This window comes from Buteo buteo, chromosome 4 (genome assembly GCF_964188355.1).
Source record: "Buteo buteo chromosome 4, bButBut1.hap1.1, whole genome shotgun sequence".
NCBI classification, from domain to species: Eukaryota; Metazoa; Chordata; class Aves; order Accipitriformes; family Accipitridae; genus Buteo; species Buteo buteo.
The window spans coordinates 62,957,777-62,971,851 of NC_134174.1; the positions used below are offsets into that span (position 1 = coordinate 62,957,777).

A 14,075-nucleotide genomic window follows, 5' to 3' on the forward strand; every position below is an offset into this window, starting at 1 on the left:
AGCATGTGTACAAACTCCGTAGTACATCTGAAAGTGTTTACGAGAGACTGTCCTTCAGGAACAGTCTGAGAAGCCATCATAAATAGCACGGTTTTGCTGCTGTAAAATGCAGAACACCTGGTTCTACCTGCTAAAAGTCTCGCAGTACATTTAAAAAACTGGAATGAAATCCCCGCAGATGAGGAGCATAGAGCATTCTGCCATACCGCAGCTCAGACGCAAATCCTGCTCCATCCCTGCAGAGCAGCTGTCTGGCAGTGTGCGAGTCTTGGATTTGAATGTAAGCAAGAAACAACAACTAAAACCCTTACAGGGAAAGTTAATATGTTCATCAAGTTTTGATATCTGGGCTACTTTATAAAATCAAAGCATGCAATGATTTCTTAAATTATAATTAAAAATTATACCACCAAAAATAGTGTAGTGATGATCGCTGGTCCCTCAGAGAGCCACGGCAGTTCCCCAGAGAGGGGTGGAGATTAGCAAATGCATTTCACATGACAGCTTTTAATATAATTATTTGCATAACTGGATTAAAGAAGCGCACCAACGTGCCTTTAAATCTTATTATTGTTTATTACTCTGGATATCAGAGAAAACAGTAATTACTTTGAGCAGAGATTCTCGGGGCTCGATTCAGAGATGGGGCTGAGCAAACACGGCTGCGCCTCGGTCCCCGCCAGCCTGCGGCACCCCCAGCCCTGCTGCTCGGGGCCGGACCTCCTTTGTGCACCGTGCAGGGAAAAACCTGTAAAAACGGCCTTGCAGGACCACTGAGATGGGCCAAGGGGGCTGCTGAGGGGAGAGAAGAGCTTCAGGAGCCCACGCTGGGGAATGCAGATCATTTCACAGCCCATCGGCAAAACCTAGTAGGGCCTGAAGCAAAGGGGCAGGCTCTGAGCTTTCTAGTGCAAATGCAAGTCCTGACAGATTCGAGGCAGGTACAGGTTAAACCAGCATTTAAGCGAGGGCCCCAGCTGTGCTGGGCACTCCTGAGGACCTCCTTGAGATGACAGACCTTGGCATTGCTCTAACGGCAGCTCCAGAGGCTGCTGGTAGCGAGATGTTCCCGGTGCGTCCCTCACTGTGGGAGCAATATATGCACTCAACAGCCCTTCATTTCTGTCTCAAGGAAAGAAAGAAAAAAAAAAAAACGAGAGAGAGCGATCCCTCTTGTTTGCTTCGTGCAGCTCTCTGCAGCAGCCATCTGCAGTCACTAACATTCAAGAGAACATTAATAAGCCAAACTGCAGTGCCGGCAAATGAGAGGAAAAACATGATATATAAGAAGGAAATGCTCCCAGTCCTGCTGTGTTAACAAGAGTCTTCCCAGTTACTCCACTGGGCTTTGGATCACTCCAGATTACAGTGCTGTCTGTATTTAGTGCATGAGATGATTGTAAACATTATGAGCCATCTCAATGCTAATTAACCTTTACAAACTGACAAATTAACAGCTTGAAGTAACATAATTCCATACAAGAAAAATCTCTAAAAATCAGGATTCTGTTGTTATGTAAAGCTGCTTTTTGCAGTGTTGTTTCAGTGCTCTCTTGGTGTCCTACTCTCTGTTCTCTTCAAAAGAGCCCTGAAACAAAAGCTGAAAAGCTTATAAAATTTGGTTGGTTTGTTTGGAAGGGATTTTTTTGCCTTTTCAAAATCACCAGTTATTCCAGTAGCTTGCCATATTGAGCTTGAAGGAAAAACAATTTCCTAAAATTCAGCAAAAGCTAAACATGCTTTAATAGGTTATTCAAATCTTTAAATCAAGGTAAGCAAGGCAGATAGATACACTTAATCACACAGTGAACACAAGTCATGCTGACTTTAAAAGGACCTCCTTGATTCAGTGTCTCTGTAATCAATTTCTAATATCCAGTTCCTCATTACTAGCAGCAGAACAGCTTGAAATCCTAAGGAAATTTGTGAAAAGGGATTTGAAATGTTTTTGCAACACTTTTCCCAGTGTGTGCATATGCATCTGTGTATTTTTTTAACCAGATTAAGCTTACTGAATGCTGATGAGCAAAATGATATTTACAGTTTCACAGTAGGAGTATATTTACAAACTAGAGAAACCATCCTCTCTTTCTTCCCTCTCCCCTCTTGTCTATTTGCATTGCCTCGCAGCGCATATGTTTCTGGCCTTGTGCAATTGTGGTCGAATATATGCCCTTGCAGACCATGGCCAAAACTGCCCCTGGATTGCACTGCTTCTCCAGCTGATCTCAGCTCGGTATCAGGCAGTTCCTCATGCCATCCCAGATTCTGGCTGAGCAGGCTGGAAGAAACCTTTTCAGAAACAATTTTTGCTTTCAGAACTTTGTCCCACATACTTATTTATTATCTCAGTTATTTTCAGTTCAGGGAGGAAGAAACTAGAAACCATTAGGTTGATTATAGCTTCTAACTCTATCATTTGATTGGAAGGTGAATGTCAAAGGAAATTGTTTCTTCCCAAAAGACTCCTTCAAAAGAGAGCACTTGCCACTCTGCTCTGTTTGACAGGTCTTTCTTTGACTGGTCACGCAATGTTCATACATGGCTCAATGTCAACAGCCCCTTCCATCCACTGTCTTTTAACAGACACCTCCAGAAGTGCTCCTGAAGACAGTATCGAAGTCTCTGGCTGTCTCTGGAGATCAAAGCTGATGGCAGCACTGCCACACATCAGAATCGGTTTCTCAAGGAATGAGTGGAAAGCATCTCAGCACTGACAAGGCTACGGTGACGTCCACTCCTGTGCCTGGGAATGCAGCTGACTTGCAGTAGGGTCAGCAAATTGGGGTTACGTGAGACAATGGCAAGAACACAATTCAATGTCGGTAAAGTGGTGATATGTCTTAATGTCCCCCTATTTGGCTGATTTTCCACCACGCATTATGTCTCCAGTCTGTCCATCCTTGATGACAGCATCAGCAAATCCACCAAACCAGCTGTTGCGCACACTGCATTGCAGTTGCACCTCGCAGAAATAACACCACTCCGGTTTTATTGCCCCTCTCGCAATGCTGCATCTCACCTTGCTACGTGCTGTGCTGTAGGTTCCCGAGACACGGGACCTTTGGGATTGCGTGGTGATGCTGGGTTCAAAAAACACAAAGCACAGATTCCTGCCCAATGCGGTTGGCCACAGCGGGCAGGTGAGCAGCCCTGCTGCAAAGGCTACCACTCCATCCACTTGGCCAGTGGCAAGAAGATGGCACTGAGTGTGGGGGGAAACCGTGCAGGGCAGATATAGCACATCCCACCCAGGGAGGCTCGGAGCAGCTCCTACCAACCTGGTTTTCTGCCCACAGCTGAGACAACTGCTCAGGAAGGGCATTTCAGAGAGTCTTAGGCTATTCTTCAGCGTGGCCCTAACCCAAGAGGACTACAGGAATGTTGTTAGTCCTCCACCCTGGATCCTGGGCTAAGGACTGGACTCTGGGTAGATACGCAGATTTAATTTTTACCCAATCCAAGGCACTTCCTCACTGAGATATTTAGGTCTCATATTCATCCTTGCTTCTCCCTGTCCCCAAATCCCATGTCTGTACTGCCAGCAATATCCAAAAGAGATAGGAGGGATCCCTGTAGTTACACAAGGGTATCTTATCATGCTAACACCTCGGCCCCTAACTCCTGTCAAAGAGGTAAAGACATTTTGGGGATGTGATGTCTGCTTCTCCTTCTCCAGTAGGAGTGGAGGTGCTGGGGAAGCCTCGCATGGGACCTGTGTTGTTATAACTGAGCCCTGAGGACAAACATCAGGAACCAGGACTGATTAGAAATGGAAATGACTTACAGTGTTACCATACAAAGGAGGTGCACTCCCACCAGCTCTCGTTTACAGCACCACACTGGCCATAATGCAGTTTGTAGTGGGTCCAATTTTTTTCTTTCTCCAAGCAAACATTTTCTTCAGCTCCCCCCTGAAGCTGTCATGGAGCCAGGCGTAGAGGAAGGCATTGGTACAAGCAGACATCATGGCAAACCAGTGGCAGAGCAGCTGGATGAAGTTGAAGTACTGCTTGTCAATCAAGCTGATGTCTATGTCCTTTATCATGTTGAAGATGTGCAGAGGCAGCCAACAGACTCCAAAGGCTGCCACCACTAAGACTAACAAGCGAAAAGTCTTTCTCCTCCTTGCTCGGTCCCACTCAGCTTGGCCCTGGGTGACGTTGCCTGGGACCACACGGTTTTTCAGCTTGACCGAGATTCTCAGGTAGGACAGGGAGATGACAGCCAAAGGCAGCACGTAGGTGATGATGAGAGTGCTGTAGGCATAAGCTAAGCGATCTCTTTTCATGTGGAACCAAAACTCCTCGCAAATGGAGAAGTCCAGTTCTGGGAACTCTGCGTGGTAAGTGTGGACCAAGGCTGGGGCAGCCAAGGTACAGCTCAGCAGCCAAATAGCAGCCAGGATATAAGCACAAATAGGGATGGTGAGCCTCCTGCGGAATGGGTACACCATGGCATAATACCTATCCACAGCTATCACGGTCAAGGTAAAGACGGACACAAAGACAGTGACGGGTTGCATCAGGAAAACAAAGTAGCACATGAAACGCCCGTACACCCATCCTCTGGGCTCGAAGGCATAGGCGAGTGTCAGGGGAACACAGGTTGCACACATGAGCATATCTGAGAAAGCCAGATTGCCTACCAGAAAGTTGGTGACATTGTGCATTTTTTTTGTCTTACAGATAACATAAATGAGAAGGTAATTCCCAATGACACCAATAAAAACCACTAGTGAGTAGCAGGGGATGATGAGTGGCTTGAAGGTCTGAACAAACTGGAGCCCTGAGAATAAATTGCTCGCATTGCTGTGAATTGCAGAGAGGAAGCTTTGGGAGGTTAAATTGTCCGAATTCATCATTTCCCTCCTTTTGTCGTCTGCCGTCAGCTGAGTGAAGTAGTTACCACTGCACTACTCCTGCACTCAATCAGTGTGGGTAATGAATGGACTACTGGCTGTCCAGTGGTTACCACATGGATAGTAAACAAGCATCCGTAAAAGCAAAAGGCAGAGTTGTAATCCTTGAGAGGCAGCTTTCAGCAATTCCTAAGAAAAATCAAATACAAGCAATTTCCATTAAAGTCCTCCTGTATTTACTATTACATCTAGGTTTTGACAGCATGCCACTTAATAAACATTTAATGCAGTGAGTACTTACTGCTGTGGTTTTTTAATCCCATATGATTTTCCTGTGGATGCCAAGAAGTGCCCTAGATGTCTGTCTGCTGCAAATCCAGGAGCGTGCGTGTGTGTGTGTCAGAGAGAGAGAGAATATATGAGTGAGAAAGAGGGTGATGCGCATTTACAAGCTAAGTGGAGATCAGTGTTTTTAAACAGTCTTCACTACTAGGTCATGACAGATTTGTGTATAAGCTCTTATCCCTATTGGCTGTCCTGGGTATTACGTTGCTCTTTGCGTGTTCCTTACTAATAGTAATTAGTTCTTGACTATCCTTTCAAAAATCCCCTTCTCCTTCCACTGCATCTATAATAGCCCCTCACAGCTAAAAATCAATTTACATTCATTAACACTAGCCTGCACAGTATCTAATCCAATATTCACTTTGCCACAGTCCTCAGAGTGTCCAGAAAAGCTACCTGTGAATTTGTTGCTATAATGTGGCTGTAAAATAGAATTTTAGTAACGTGCTGAAGCCAAGTAAATGTTGATGCCACTAGAGGGACTCAGCTACGTACCCGGTGAATGAAGTTAGGATTAGGAGTGTGCATTTAACATATAGCACAAAGGACCTTATTTTATTTAAATTTATTTTCTAACAGTGGTACAATGTTTGCTCACCCATTGTGAGTATTTTCAGTGGGGTTTACACATCTTTAAAAGTAAACACATGGGAGCATCTCAAAGGAAATATTAGCACCCAAATAGCTTAGCTATAAAGGTTCACCTGCAGTGATCTACAGCAAACTGTTTCTAATACTGCAGCTTCCCAAAAATATTTGGGGTGTATCTTCATTCCTGCAGTATGTTTGCAGTCATTAACCTTTTCTGTACCAGACAACAAGGGCTAAACAGTCTGTAAAACAGTACATACTTGTCCTATGTGGTTCAGAAATTAGAAAGTGAAAAATCAGGATAAGTGCTTAGAGAACACATGTTTAAGCAGACATCCCCATTCAGCTCTTGCCTATTGCCCTGATTCTCCCCTAACTCTCCTCCATTTCAACCACTTCTGGGACCAGGAACTCAGCTGGTGAAAAACAGCGAAACTCCACTGCATCCATTTATACCAGCTAGGGAGCTTAAAAAAATAACAACTTCTGAATACTTCAGAGCAGAGAACATTGCTAGGTTTTGCAAGGCACTCAGAAGATTTAGGCACAAATTCAATGGACAGTTTATGTCCTAACGTCTCACACTACCCTAAGGAAATATTAACCCATTATTTTCTATGAGGCTATGGGCAGGCCCACATCCTTCTTTTGATTTTATGTAACTTGACATAAACAAAAAGTTTAAATAGATTTCATTTGTGTGATAATCCTTTCCCAGAAGCTAATCTTGTGTAGTCCTTGTTCAGACCAGAGCCATTCTCCCACAACTGCTTATGACAGATGGGCATTTCAGACATAGTAAGTGCTGACTCTGTGCTGCTGCATTTATGGTTAGATTATGCTATGGACTGGAATTCGGCTATAATTCCAGCCCGAGGGGAGAACAAGCATGTAGCTGCATTGCTCAGGAGTGCCGTCCTTCACTTCATGGATGTAGTAACCTACCCATGACCCATATGAAAAAATGGGATGTTATATCCCACTTCAGAGTCCAATCTCACCTCTCTGAGCCGGATGGGACCCAGGGGAATATAGAACCTATTTATCTCTACATACCCAAATCCAGACTAGGAGAGGAACCTGAGGGTAGAGTTGCAAAGAGGCAAGGAAAAAGGGAATTCCTACTGCTTTCACCACCCAGGGCAACAGTACTATTTGGTTATAAGCAGCATGCTGCAAAAGTAATTCCTAAAATGCATAAATGCAGTTGTTTCACCTAATGTTGGAGAAAAGTAAGATCTGATTTAAAACCTACTGAAGTAGGATTTCAGTAGGCTTTGGATGTGGTCTCTAGTAGAAGCCAAAACACACAGAAAAATGAACAGGGGCCATATGTAAATGGCCTTCATACTGTCCATATCCTACTGGAATTATAAGGCTTACGCTAGGAAATAAGCCTCACGATAATTATCAGTGCACATATAATAATTGAAAATCACATTTTTAACAAAGTGATTTTTCTGTTTCGTTCCCAAGAGCTGCAGAGTAGATCCAATAAACACCCTCATTGTATTCCTATGAGAAAAAGGTTTATACTTTGCTGTGTGATAATAAAAATCAACAAAATACCATCGAAAGTAGCCTTCAGGGTCACCTAAATGTTCAGTCACAAAAACCTGTAAGTAAACATAGACGTTCTTTTATTTCAGGCTGTACCAAGCAATCTTCCTGCATTTTCTCTTACCTTTAAATGTATTTTCTTCACCTCTGAAACCAGTAACCAGTACCATCTTCTATTTGAAGGCTCCCACCCTATTTCTGTTAGTGACTTTATGTTTGTTTTGGCTTCAGGCAGAAAATTTCTTCAGTTCAACTGTACTCTACAGGCAAGACCTGGAAAGATAATATTTAATAGGGGCCTGAATAGAAAAAGTATTTCAACATTTTACCCACCCCAAATCCCCTTTCCTCCTCTTAAAACTGCAAATATTAACCTTGTTAGAATTTCCTAGGCTAGATGACAAAGTCATTCCTGAACTGAGTATAAGTCTACTTCACACACAAAATTTTCTAATTAAAAAAGAAAAGGTCACAGGAACTGCATTACTGTCAGATTAGAACTGTTTTGATATTCCAGGTATATAAGGGTGCCACACATAGGAATGCTGATTAGTGTCTAATTGAAACCCTGGTCTTCCTTGAGTCAATGGAAAATGTTATATCTAGAGCCAGACCAACACCTCAAAGAAACATTTCGCAGCTGAACTTTCATGATCTCTTGTGCTAACCTGTCCACATCTGTACAGACATTTTGAGTACATTGTAAGCTGCTATGTGACTTTCAGAAAGTGGTAAACCTCTTAAAGCACTCACGCTGTTCCTTATGTGGATGTCTAATCATCCCTGTAGTTCCTAACTACAAGAGCATGATCTAGGAATGAGATCTGATCCTAGCAGCTATACTTGCAAAGCTCAACAGTACTTCTTAAGCTGGCAGGCCCTCTCTTCTATTATTTAGGCTTTGCAGTTTCTTCTGTCATTAAAGTCTCACAGTTTCAGGTGTTAGTTTTCTATGTTCTTGTTTATTTGACACCTGTCTTTTTCTGTAAAACACAACCTTATTTGCGTCACAGAACTCCTTTAAAAAGTCTTTCACATTCTTCCAGGAGTGTTCTGTGCAGAGCAGATCAGGTAGTTCTTGCAGACCCTACAATAAAAATAGACGCTTTGCCTATTTTGAATGAAGTAGAGCTGGGGGTTCCTTTAGCAAATTCCTCTTTTGACCAACCAGGGAACAAGGTTGCGTATCACACAACAATCTCAAGACAGGTCAGCCTGTGCCCCCTTCTGTCATTTAATCATACAAATGCATCTTCTCTGCCCCTGCTATGGACTGAGACGTCACAGTCTCTAAACTCTAAAAACCATGTCTACAACTAAGGGGTTTGTTTGGTTGGCTTGGAGTTTTTTTGGTTGCTGTTGCTGCTTTTCTGAAATTCAAGGTACCAAACTTTGATAAACTCAGAATTCAGCTTAAAATAATTCATTAAAGCTGAAGAGGAGCTTAATAATTTGAATGAAGAGGAGGCTCAAGTTTAAGTCAAAACATGCTTGAGGTTGCACGTTAACTATAGAATAGGGGCTCTACTCTTCTCTGTATGCACAAAATTCTTAGTCTGCTGAGCAAAGTGAGATGAGAAAAGTGAGCTGGTTCCTTAGATGACAAAGATCTTGTGCTAAAATAAAGGTAACAGTGTAAAAAGTGAGTGAAAATACAAGTGGTTTCCTGGGAATGAAGGTGCTGGATCACAACTACCACAAAAAGGCAAAAGCCAAATGTAGAAGTGAATCAACTCATACTGTCAGGGGCTAGATAATCCCCACTGCCAGGTTCTGCAAGAACTGGTACATGGAACTGTCGGGTGAGAAATAAGGGCTTTTCCTGTCTTTATGGCACAGGAACACAACTCTGTGACTGAAGAAAAGCAAATGGGCCACCTGTCCTTAAGACTAGGAAAGGAGGGGATGTGATGAGAAAGTGTAGGAGACAGAATGGAACACCAAAGGAAGCTTTTGTCAAATGAACCTTCCATCTATGTGTTATTAAACTGCTTTTTCTCAACGTAGGATATGTAGTAGTTCTTCTCAGTTTGGGTTTGCATAACATGGGTGATGTGGTAGGATATGAGAAACCATCATCTATACCAGAATCCTAAGAACTGTGAGGTAGGCAAAGAACAGCAACATTTATGAAGGAATTAGACCAGAAGACAGCAACTAGTCACGCTGCTCAAGAACCTTGCTTGGCATTGACCAGACTTGGTAGCTCTTTTCATTTTATTGTGTTAGCACAAAAAGGAGGAGCACACTGACTAAATTGGATAGAACCACCAAGTTTGGAACCAGAGACCATATGGAGGATGACTGCACAATTGCACAGAGAAACTCTGAAAACCTCAAGGAACATGGGAGGAAGTTTGATACCATTACAGAAGAAAAACTTGTCATAAAAGACAGGATCAAGGTCACCTGATAATAAGCATTTTCACTATGGCTTAGGACGGAGTAAATTCTGTTGCAGGTCTATACAAAGGAGCAGGCAGTGCATTTGAAAGTGCAAGGAAAAGAAAATCTACTACTTTGTGACAGGTTCCAGGGTGAATTTGCCTCTACTTTGTTACAATCTCTGGACAATTTTTTTGCTATAAGTGCCTATTCACCAGACCAGAATTGCACTGTATTCTTTAAAAACACTGGGAGGGTGGTAAACTCCAGGGCAGGTAAAGATGTATTTAAGCTAAAGAACAGTACTAATGAAAGAACAAATTCAGCATGGGCAAATTTAGGTTGGAAAGTAAAACACTTCTAAGTGGGAGGGCAACAAATTGCCCTTTGGAAGTGCTGGCTTTTGCAACAATCAATGTATTATGGGGCATAAAACACCTGCTTTTAACAGAAAGCTTGACCCATTTATCACATGCATGTGGTATGATTTCTTGCTTGTGGATTGGGCTTCAGGACGTTTCTTTCCATTATTCATCAACATGGATTTAGACTCTGGCCTTTGCTTACTCGTACTTGAAAATAACTCCACTATCACCTTTTTCAATAGCATTCCCCTTGATAATGTTCAAAAGATAGAATTAAAATTTATATACATGCACAGCCACACACACGGGCATAGCTGAGACTAAGTCCTAAGATGTTTCTAGTGTTCTTTGTGGTTCTTCAATGGGAAGATTTGTGCACTAGTGCCTGTGCAGATCAACTAGAACAGCACTTGAATATTTGCCAGATGAACTTTCACTGTTGCTGATCTTGGCACCTGCTCAGAGCAGCTGATCTACAAAGTAGGGAGAAAGGTAGGGTCGGCAGAGTCAGTCTGTAAAAATATTTCAGTCCCAAAGCACACAATCACTGATTCTTCTTTCTCTGCTCCTGCCTTCCATCTTGGTTTCAGCTGGGATAGAGTTAATTTTCTTCTTAGTAGCTGGTACAGTGTGTTTTGGATTTAGTGTGAGAATAAAGTTGATAACACACTGATGTTTTAGTTGTTGCTAAATAGCACTTATCCTAAGTTAAGGATTTTTCAGTTTCCCATGCTCTGCCGATGAGCAGGTGTACAAGAAGCTGGGAGGGAGCATAGACAGGACAGGTGACCCGAACTGGCCAAAGGGATTTTCCATACCATAGAATGTCATGCTCATTATATAAACTGGGGGGAGTTGGGCAGGAGGGCCAGATCATTGCTCAGGCATCGGTCAGCAGGTGGTGAGCAATTGCATTGTGCATAACTTGTTTTTTTCTTGGGTTTTGTTGGTTTTTTTTAGTTTTATTCCTTTTCATTACTATTATTATTATGTTTTATTATTGTTATTCTTAGTATTACATTTTATTTTACTTTAGTTATTAAGTTGTTCTTATCTCAACCCACAAGTTTTACTTTTTTTCCAATTCTCCTCCCCATACCACTGGGAGGGGGTAAGTGAGCGAGCAGCTGCGTGGTGCCTAGCTGCTGGCTGGGTTTAACCCATGACACCTTCCTGCAAGATTGCTACCCAGAGACTTGATACAAGCAGGCTTCATTCCCCCACATCCTCACCCTCTTAAGATTTCCTTTGCCAGCCAAACCCACATAGGAATTAATGACCAAAAAAGAAGCTGACCTGATTTTTTTTTTAATGTTAGGTTTTGATGTACAGTTTTGAGAGATTTTGGGGGTTTTGTTGGGTTGTTTTTTTGGTTTTGTTTTAAAATTCTAAGCACAGGGTAAGTAGGTTAAATGCTATGATTATTCAAGATGTATTCATGTTGAATTTGTTGATCAAGCAAGCTAAAGCAGAATTTTGCTGAAAAATAGGGACTGGGTGAACAATTCTAATCATCTCCCAGTTGTCTGGACAGACATAAATAGAATTTAAGATTTGTATTACAGATCCTTCTGTAAAACCACCACTGAAATAAATGCTTATCATGTTACTGTAAGTGACAGTTGCTGTCTTCAGAGTTCCCATACACAGGATATACAACACTAGAAAAAAAAGTGGGGCAAAACCTTCAGAAATATCAGAGCTAGACGTTTCCTTCTTCATTTATAACTATGATTCTAGGCAATGGTGCTGACATATCATGGTAAAGCGTGCTTACTTTTCTTTTATAGCTAAACCAGGACTAACCTGGGAGAAGGTATGTGAATGTCTCTGATCTAAAGGCTGAAAGGTTCCTCTTATGAGGAGGGGTTAAAATGAAAAAGTATGAAGGCAGATTTGCACATCCATCAGATCCAACAATTCCTACCCCTCCAGAAAAACCAGCATTTCTCCTCTGCTCACAAGCCCTGAAGGGATGTAGAGTGCAGTACCAATCCATGCCCCAAGCTAGACCAGACTGTGGGAATTAGGCTCCCAGAAACACCTGCAGATTGAACGCCGAGCCCTGGCGAAAAGTTAGAAATGTTCCCTGAAGACAGAAACAGCCAGGAGTCGGGGTCACGCATGCGACTTAGCCTTGGTGGAGCAGAGGGCCGCCGAGAAAAGCTGTCGGCCGACTCTTGATCCTTTGCAGCAACAGGGCGGCGTATAACCGTTAACGGTCATTGCCACAGCGCCGCGGGGAACCCGTGCCCCTCCGCACTCCCACGCTGCTGGGGTCTGAACACCTCCCAGGAGGCAGGCACCCACGGGAGCCTTCCTCCTCATCATCTTCCTCCTCTCCCCGCGCCCTCCGCCTGCCGGCAGGGGACCGGCCGCGGCGCCTGCAGCACCGCGGACAGCGCCCCGCGCTCCCGCCACGCCCCGCCACGCCCCGCCACGCCCCGCCCCGGCTCAGAGCAGCCCGGGGGTGAGTTGGGGTTACGCCTTCAGCCCAGGATGAGCTTCTGTCCCCTCCGTGTGACAAGGCAGGTCAGCCCAGCCGGCCCCTGAAAGGCGAGGGCAGGTCTCAGAAAATCCCCCGCCCTGCACCCGGGAGTTCTCGCGCGGCCGGCAGAAGGGAGTCTGCCCACAAAAACACTCGGGGTGTTTTTTGAAACACTTGGGGGTTTTTTTGGAAAAAACAGGCAGGCCAGCCGTTACACAGAACCCCACACCCAAAGGCGATCTCTCCCCCAGAGCTAAAGAAGGAAAAAGCATTTAATTCTTCCCGCGTGATCCCAAAGTGCCCATCTACCCTGGTGATGGGTAAAGGGCAGAAGCAGAAGAGAGCGACTGCTACCTACCTGCTGTTCCGTAGTGACCGCATTGCCAGAAGTAAACTTGCTGGTTTCATGGGGCAGTGAGTTCAATTAATATCTGTCAAACAGAAATGGAAAAACCCCAGAGGAGCAGCATCATTCCAGCAGTTCTCAGTTGTTTATATAAAGTACTAAAATTCGACTTCTGTTTAATTAAATATCCCACTAATGACAATCTGCCCTGGAGCTTTCAAAACTCTTAATACTAAAGGTTTGTCTGGAAGACTGTCATCTAGGTTGATTATAGTTTGCATAATAACATTGTGTAGAGATAACACTTCTATTTGGCAATGCGTTGTTCTGCTCTATCGTGCAAATTCGTGTTCAAAAAAAAGGGGGGGGAGAGAAATTGGACTTTAATAACCTACATCATCAGGAGAAAAAAACAACCTAACAGAACTTTTAATGAAGTCTTCTGTATGTTTTCAGCACAGTTCCATTTAGAATAAGGAAGTGATATTTAAAAAAAAAAAGAAAATAAAACATTTTCCAGTGTATTCACAGCCAGGCTGGTTTACGGCCACCTCCCCCTCCAAATGTACAGATCTATATTTGTTATTAGGACTATTTTCTCACTCATATGTGCGTGCGTGTGTGTGTGTGTGTGTGTGTGTGCGTATCATATCCATTTTAGCCATGCTTCAAGAGCTGGGTTTATTCTCTTTCTTTGTCTCCATTTCTCTTCCATAGCAGAATTTGGCTGCTTAATTTTTCCTGCTTCAGTGTCATTCACAGCAGCCATTAAAGGCATCTGTTGTTAGACGAGCAAAATATAGAGCAGAAAAGGCTTAATGTGGAAGAAATTAGAAGAATATATAAGGTGAATGATCGTTTCACAATGACTCCCACTGCGGTGACTTACCCCCACACACCACTTCTGTTGTTTATTCTTTCATGTTATTCTGATATATAGTAGCACTGGTTATAAATGACAATACTCCTGACTTGAGATTCTCCTTTTATGAAAATCAATGTGCATTTTGCTGCAGATTTCAATGGCGCTCAGGTTCTCCCCTGCCCTTTTCTTTAACATATTTGCTTCACAATGCTTCTCTCTAGCTTTGTTAGCTTTTTCCTATCTTTTTATCTAATACAAGAAGTTTGAAA

At 43.2% G+C, this 14,075-nt stretch overlaps 1 protein-coding gene across 1 annotated transcript; it reads right to left on the minus strand.

The window, feature by feature from the left end:
• Positions 1–3,829: 3,829 nt before the first annotated feature.
• On the minus strand, positions 3,830–4,907 carry PRLHR (prolactin releasing hormone receptor). Its single transcript, XM_075026998.1, has one exon. It carries the CDS (start codon positions 4,862–4,864, stop codon positions 3,830–3,832), a length of 1,035 nt encoding a protein of 344 aa, XP_074883099.1. The 5' UTR covers positions 4,865–4,907.
• Positions 4,908–14,075: the final 9,168 nt, after the last annotated feature.

Bases quoted from the DNA above. Each gene is read 5' to 3' on its own strand.
- PRLHR (XM_075026998.1), bottom strand. From the start codon at position 4,864: ATGATGAATTCGGACAATTTAACCTCCCAAAGCTTCCTCTCTGCAATT.